We start from the raw sequence: 7,895 nt of genomic DNA, 5'->3' as shown, positions 1-7,895 counted from the left end.
TTAAAGCTTTTATTGGCTCAGGATTCAAAAACAGAATGTGCAGAGCAGATCACAGAGCTGCTCGAGACATTTTTATATCACAGTGTCCTGGTGTGGACTGAACTTCAGCTGCATCCCTGGGTGTCTTCATCCCCCTGGGGACACTGAGGAGGACCATGGTGACATCCAGTGCCCTGCCATCCTCCTCCCCTGCCTCACAGATGTCACAGCCCTAAGGGACGGCGGGGGCCAGCCCCACCCTGTTATTGCCACGGTCAAAGACAGAGTAGAACTGACGGATGAAAACATCACCCAAAATCCAGAGGGGTCCTGTGGGAGGGGGGATGTCGTTCCCCTGGAAGCCACTGGTGCAGAAGGCCATGCCATCACTGTACTCCTGGGCAAGGAGAAGTGGAAAAAAAGTCAGGATGAAACCAAGAGCACATGGCAACACCCAGGAATGCTGGCAGCAGGGTTTGTCACCCTTGGGGACACACATGCCAAATCCTGGCATGGGGCTGGGCCACCTCTGCCCTGGAGCAGCTGGGATTTGGGGTTGAGGGAGCACAGCCATACCACGAGGGTGTAAGCCTGGGCACTGAGTGTGTAGGGCAGCCCGTTGATGGTGAAGGTCAGGTCGGGCATCACGCTGAGGTTGCTGCACTCCACGGCGTACTGGAACACAGCTGGGGGCTCAGGGGCTGCCCAGGGGGTCCCTTCCTGCCTCCCCAAGGCTTTGTCCCCTCCTGGCTCTCACCTCTCCATCCACAGACACGGCCCCAATGAGGTTCTGCAGCTCTCTGACCTCCTTGGTGGGGCCGGCGATGAGCGAGGTCCCGGTGTCCACGATGGCCTGGCAGCCTCCGGCACAGAACGTCACTGTCCCACCCAGCTGGATGCTGCAAGAGGGGACAGGGGGCAGGAGGGGCTTGTCCTGCCCCGCCAGCCCAGCCCTGCCCTCCCTGCCTGCCCAGCAGCACTCACTTGTCCAGCTGGATCTGCCAGTACCCCTGCTGGGTCACAGGCACCCAGTTCAGGGTCCCCGTGAAACGAGAGCTGTCAAATCCCCCAAAAAGCAGCTCTCCTCCCTGGGGGGACTCGGGGTTCCTGCAGGGAGGGGGACACATGAAGGATTTTTGTCCATTTAGCATGGATTTACCCCACCTCTCTCCCCACAAATGCTGTAAGGCCAGAGGTCTGTGATGCTCAATCTGCTACCAAACCCCCCTTCACTATCTCAGCAAAATATCTGTATTTTAGCAGCCCCTAAGGCAATGCCAGACTGAGCAACATCCCAGAGCAAAGCCATGTGCGTACGAGCTCATGTAGACAGAGAAAATGGGCAGCTCCACCAGATCCTGGGCCATCAGGTTGTCAAAGAAAGGGGTGACCCCATCCACGGCCAGGGAGGGATAAGCCAGCCCCAGGATCCCGTCGAACTCGGCATCCAGGAAGGCTTTTCCTGGCTCACTGATGCTCTCTGCAAACTGCTGGTTGCTCACAGTCAGCCCCTGGACCTGCAGGGAGCAGGGGGCTCTGTGGGGGTGCTGAGCCCCTGGGCAGCTCCCAGGGACCTTGTCCAGGGCAGGGGTCCCAAAGGTCACTCACGGCTACTTGGTCAGAGCCGATGATCCCCGTCAGGCTCCCGGTGCCGTACTGGATGGAGAAGGGGGTTCCTATCACCTGGTAGGTGCTGGACTGGGTTGGCTGGAACCTGGTGTGTGCAGCTGGGGAGGGAGATGGCATCTCTCACCACAAATGGCTTTTTATTGCACGGCCACAGCTGCCAGGAGCCCCCAGTGAGGCAAAATGATGGAACAGCAAAACTCCCGGGTGTGGGGGCTCTGCTGAGAAACCCTCTCCCATTTCAGTGTGATGAAGGCTGCAAGGAGGAGCAGGATGAGCAGCATTTAATGAGTGCTGAGATGAGCCAGCAGCAGCCCCACGGGCACTGTGGGATCCAGCCCCATTCCCCAATTCCCTGGGGTGCTCGGGGATGCTCTGGTTGGTCCCACAGCAGCAGCCTGGGCTCTCTGGGGCTGGATGATCTCTGACAGCCCCAAATATCCACATTTATCCCCTGCTGAGCTGTCACCCACTGCTCGCACCCCTGGATTATTGTCACCTCTGTCAGGAGGGTCCCCAAGGCCTTGGGGCTGGTGGCCCATGGTCACTTTGGGGTCAGGGGTCCCCACTCACCACAGGCTTTGCTGACACAGTAGACAGAAGGCACCCAGAGGTTGGAGGAGCCCGTGTCGAACACCACAGTGAAATTCTGGGGAGGGGTCCCGATGGAGATCTGCCCAAAATACTCCATCTGCCAAAGAGGGGGCAGGAGCCCCGTGAGTCACCAGCACATCCAGAAATCTCAGCAAAACGGAGCCTGGGGGGGTCTGCAGGGCACGGGTGGGGCTCAGTGTTTGATCTGCCACAGCCACGCCGTGCCAGGTGGAATAAAGGAGACAAATATTTAAGGAACAGCAACGGGAGCCGAGGACAATGAGGACAAAAAACAGCACGGTGGGTACAGGGCTCTGCCTCCTCCTGGCAAGGCTGAGGGGACCCTCGGGGCTGTGGGGACAGGGGAATTGGGGAATGGGATTCTCCTGGGCAGCCCCCTCCATCTCCAGGTGCTCCTAACAGCGTGTAATTGAATTTTGGGGTAAATCTGCTTCCAGGAGGGTGGGCAGAGCACGGCAGGGAGGGAGGGAAGGCAGTGCCTGCCGTGAACGTGCCTTCCCTTGTCCTCAAATCCCATTCCGGGGACAAATAGCCGGGCACAGCCCGGAGCTGGGGGATCTGTGAGTAATTTGGGCACGGGGCGCTCTGAGGGTTCTCCCCTCCCTCTGATCTCCCTGCTCACGTCCAGGTAGTTGATGAGGGGCTCGTTGGTCTCCAGAAAGGCGGCGCAAGCCTCGCTGCTGCTGTCCAGCCCTGCCTGGGCTCTCCAGAGCTGCGAGAGCTGCCCCCGCTCCCGCTCCCGACCCCGGTCCCGCAGCAGCTTCCGCAGGGAGCGGCGCCGGCTCAGGGGCACCCTGCGGGGAGGGGGCTGCGGGTCACCGCGGGGCTGTGCCCGGGTCCTGTGCCCACCCTGAGGGTCCTGGTCACTCCCATGGGTGCTGCCCATTGTCCTGTGCCCACCCTGAGGGTCCTGGTCACCGCGGGGCTGTACCCGGTTCCTGTGCCCACCCTGAGGGTCCTGGTCACTCCCATGGGTGCTGTCCATGTCCTGCAGTCCCTGTGCCCACCCTCAGGGTCCCAGCACTGCCACAATAAAGGTTCAGAGCCCACATCCCCCCACAGCAACAATTTCCAGCTGAGACACAGCAAAAGAGGGGCACTTGATGTGTGTTAGGAGACAGGAAATCAAGGCCAGAGCTGGCAGGGTGAGCATCCAGGTCCTGGCAGTGACAGGACGTGGGCAGAGCCTCAGGACATGGGCAGAGCCTCAGGACATGGGCAGGCAGCTCGGTGTCACCGAGGGAAAGGACCCTGGGGCTGGGCAGGGTGAGCAGAGCCAAGGGGAACCCAGGCTGGTTTTTCCCTGCCCTGCCTGCTTGCACAGCCCCCTTTGCAAACCCCTCCTGCTGCTGCCAGGCTCTGCCCAGAGGGATGGAGAGCCCAGAAATGCCAGAGTGGTGCCACAGCCCCGTGCAGGGCGCCAGGCTGAGCTCTGCCATCCATCCATCCATCCATCCATCCATCCATCCATCCATCCATCCATCCATCCATCCATCCATCCATCCATCCATCCCAGCCCTGCCAGTGAATCCCCGAGTTCCTGGCCACCCTGGGGACCCCCTGTACCTTCTGAGGGCGCTGGCCAGGGCCAGGCAGAGCGTGGTGAGGAGCAGCAGGCGCCTCATGGCGTGGCTGGTGCCGGTGCCGCGCCGGTGCTGCTCTTATAGCGCCGGGCCAGCCCCAAACCAGCCCTGCCAGAGTCAACAGGGCCCAGCAGCGCCATGAATCACCCTGGCCACGGCCCAGGCCAGCCCCAGGGGTCACGTTTGCTTTGCTGGGTGAGGACAGAGCTGGGGGAGCTCAGCAGGGGCGGGTTGGGCTGGTTTTGGGGCAGAGGGAGCAGAACCGGGAACCCAGCTCAGCACCGGTCCCCATGCCAGCCCCAGTGCCCACCCCAGCTCCAGTGCCCACCCCTTAACCAGTGCCCATCCCCAGCTCCAGTGCCCATCCCCTTCACCAGTGCCCACCCCTTAACCAGTGCCCATCCCCAGCTCCAGTGCCCACCCCAGCTCCAGTTCCCATCCCCAGCCCCAGTGCCCACCCCCAGACCCAGTGCCCACCCCAGCTCCAGTGCCCATCCCCAGCTCCAGTTCCCATCCCCAGCCCCAGTGCCCACCCCAGCTCCATTGCCCACCCCAGCTCCATTGCCCACCCCAGCCCCAGTGCCCACCCCAGCTCCAGTTCCTCATCCACTGGTGGAAACCCCCCCAAAATGCTTTTAGGGGCAGCATTTCCCTTCTGCTTCACCCCACAGCCCCAGACCCCGGGAGGGGCAGGTCAGGGATGTGTTTGTGCCTCAGCCACCGACCTCACTGTAAAAGGCAAAGACTAATTAGTGGTGTGGACTGGGAGCCCCCAGCTCTTCCTTCCCTGGGAGCCACTGCCCGGGTGCTTTGCTAATGGGCTCGTCCCCTGCCAGCTCTGTGGTCTCATTAAAGCCTCTGTGAGTGCAAACAGAAAATGCTGATGAACAAATAAACCCCTCAGATATGGGGGGAAGGGAGTGGGGGCAGGCGAGGTGTTCCTGCTGCCAGCCTGGGGTGATGCAGTTTTGTCCTTATTTTCCATAAAATAACCAATGGTGGCTGCTAAAGGGGCAGCTTTGCTCACTGAGCCCCCCTCACCTGATTAACAGTGTTTAGCACCGTTCTATCCCATTTTGTGTTTGTCCCAGCGAGCCTGTTTTATCTAATTAAATTTTATCTAATTAAAGCCCTCGCCCAGGAAATTGGAGTCCTCATCTGTGAGGCACAGGTACCAAGGGTGGCTGGGGACAGCTGAGTCACGTCCTGCTGTCCCCAGGATCTTGTGTCCCCATCCCTGGAGATGCCGCCAGGCCCTTCTTCTCCCCAGCTCTGCGGGCAGATTAAGATTTTTAAAAATCCATCAAGTATTTCTTGATGTGAGAAGGAAAACATTGGGCACAGCACAGTTGATGCTGATGGCAAATGCAGCTGCTTCTCCCAAACAAATGAAAATTCTCTGCATTCCCCCATGCTGAAATATTTTTTTTTTTTTTTTACTGAGTGGCTTTTATACAAATTTATTCTCTATTTCCCCTTTTGAGATGCAGTTTAATGTACCAGCCTCCCTCCTTGTCCTAATCACACATTCATGGATTAGAAAGAAACTTCCTAAAACAAAAGCAGCTGCAGCAAGTGCCAGATCAGCTGAAAACAGCAAATGGATTGTTCCAGACATGGTTTATAACCCGAAAATCCTATCAGAAAACCCAGCCTGAAGGGTCACTGGGCTTTGGAGATAAACTTGAGGGTGAGCAGCAGCACAGACACACCAAACACTTTAAGTGAAATAGTTTATTTGTGGAGAAGATTCCCCAATTGGATCATCATAATCTGCAAACTCCTGGCAGCAGATTCAGCATTAAAACAGCAAGATGAAAGTCATAATGAAGCCAGACCTTTCATTTAGAAATTTTTGCAGCTAAGCAAATCTATTTCAACTTCTGGGTTATTTTAGATGCAATTTGAAAAGCTCAACTCTTAGGGGCACTTCAAAATTTTTATTTCAAGTAGAACAAAGTGGGGAGTTTTTTTTCCACTCTATGTTTTGGGAGCATCTGGGCTGGATTTGCAGTAGAAAATTGGCTCCAAAAGGTTTGATTTGAGCTGTATCTCCATGTGTGCAATGCAGAGGGATGAATTGCTGAATTTTCAAGCTTTGGCAGGGCCAGGCTGTGCTGCTCTGGGGAAATTGGAGCTCCTGGATGTCCAGGGGGGTAAGGAGGGGATGGCTCTGCCCTCCAGGCCACTCTCCTGCCCTCAGCTGCACCACAAAGAGGTTTTGCCCCTTGGGTGGAAAAAAACAACTTTCACCAGCTCTGTGTAAAGCATTTGCCTCCTTTAAAAAAAGCTGTTCTCAGGCTAAAAATGTGTTATCTGTGTTCCTTTTTACACATTTCCTCTAGTGGAGCCACTGCCCTGACTGATTCACACTGTGCCCCAGCAGTTTGCTAAAAAACCCTTTTTTCCTCCCTTTATCAGACACTTCTCCCACCTGTTAATCTGCTTATCCACCACCGAGCACTTGAAAGAGCTGCAGCAGCAAACTCTCACCTGAAAAAAAGTCAGCAAACAACCAAGTTTCAGTTAAATAAACCCCAAAATATTTACCTGGGACTCGGCAGCTGCGAGGAGAGCAGGACCCACACCTGGTGATGGAGCTGATGGATGGTGGGAGCAGCCCCAGGGATGAAGGGGAATTTGGGAAGTTGTGATGCAGCTCCAGGGGTAGGTGATGCTTTTTTGAGATCTTCTCTTTGCTTTTAGCTAATCCAGAGGAATTCTTTGGGGTGTTTTATCCCTGGCACAGGATTGCTGTGGGCTGGTGGAGACCTTCAAAGGCGAGCAGGGACTGTTCCCACGAGTCAGAAACTTTGGGAAAAAAAAGGGAATTTCTTGTTCCTTTCTGCCAGGGATGAGGTTGGGCAGCTGCAGGGCACCTCCAGAGCCACAGACCCCAGAACTGATATCAAGCAGCAGCTCAGCATTCCCCAAACCTCCTGGGAACCCTCAGGGTGGATCTGCCAGGCTGCTGCCTGTGCCCCAAAGGCTGCAGAGCAGAGGGGAGACCCATCCACCCCAGCAGACACAGAGCCAGCAGGTGTAAAACGCTTCATCCCCGTGGAAAATGTTTGCTTGGAAGAACCCAGAGTTCATTTTGGGTGGCAGCTGAGTCGAGCAGGGCCCAGCTCCCTCAGCAGCGCTCGGCCCGAGGAAGCTCAGCCGGATTTTGGGAGTTGATGGAGGGGTGCAGGAGATGAACAGCAGAGAAACTACCCAGTCTGTTTAAACAAGGCCACGGGCAGAGGGAGGTGTCACCAAACCTCGTGTGCTCGGCGCCTCTGACCCGGGTGTAGAGTCTGACCGCATCCGGCACCGGACCGGGCTGGGAGACACAGCTGGGGCACCCTGAGCTGCTGGAACAGCCCTGATCCTGCTGGAACAGCCATAAATCCTGCTGGGAGACACAGCTGGGGCACCCTGAGCTGCTGGAACAGCCCTAAATCCTGCTGGAACAGCCCTAAATCCTGCTGGGAGACACAGCTGGGGCACCCTGAGCTGCTGGAACAGCCCTAAATCCTGCTGGAACAGCCCTAAATCCTGCTGGGAGACACAGCTGGGGCACCCTGAGCTGCTGGAACAGCCCCAAAACCTGCTGGAACAGCCCTAAATCCTGCTGGAACAACCCTAAATCCTGCTGGAACAGCCATAAATCCTGCTGGGAGACACAGCTGGGGCACCCTGAGCTGCTGGAACAGCCCTAAATCCTGCTGGAACAGCCCTAAATCCTGCTGGGAGATGCAGCTGGGGCAGCCCTGATCCTGGTGCTGGAGCAACCCTAAATCCTGCTGCCTGCATTACCCCAAATCCTGCTGCCTGCATTACCCCAAACCCTGCTGCCTGCATTACCCTAAATCCTGCTGCCTGCTCTATCCCAAATCCTGCTGCCTGCATTACCCCAAATCCTGCTGCCTGCTCTATCCCAATCCCTGCTGCCTGCATTATCCCAAATCCTGCTGCCTGCATTATCCCAAATCCTGCTGCCTGCATTATCCCAAATCCTGCTGCCTGCTCTATCCCAATCCCTGCTGCCTGCTCTATCCCAATCCCTGCTGCCTGCTCTATCCCAAATCCTGCTGCCTGCTCTATCCC

General features: G+C 56.9%; 1 protein-coding gene across 1 annotated transcript; it reads right to left on the bottom strand.

Moving 5' to 3' along the window:
* Positions 1–211: 211 nt before the first annotated feature.
* On the bottom strand, positions 212–3,869 carry CTSE (cathepsin E; the record flags this gene model as incomplete). The annotated part of the gene is made up of 9 exons (XM_079327407.1): positions 3,787–3,869; positions 2,843–3,014; positions 2,179–2,296; positions 1,588–1,706; positions 1,297–1,496; positions 964–1,086; positions 737–878; positions 556–654; positions 212–376 (listed from the first exon to the last, which is right to left on the bottom strand). Exons 1-9 carry the CDS (start codon positions 3,843–3,845, stop codon positions 212–214), a joined length of 1,197 nt encoding a protein of 398 aa, XP_079183533.1. The 5' UTR covers positions 3,846–3,869.
* Between the last annotated feature and the right edge of the window lie 4,026 nt (positions 3,870–7,895).

Source organism: Erithacus rubecula, assembly GCF_903797595.1.
Source record: "Erithacus rubecula genome assembly, chromosome: 26".
Classification (NCBI taxonomy): Eukaryota; Metazoa; Chordata; class Aves; order Passeriformes; family Muscicapidae; genus Erithacus; species Erithacus rubecula.
The sequence above is the reverse complement of the archived record's forward strand: the minus strand, read 5'-3'. Positions and strand labels throughout refer to the sequence as shown.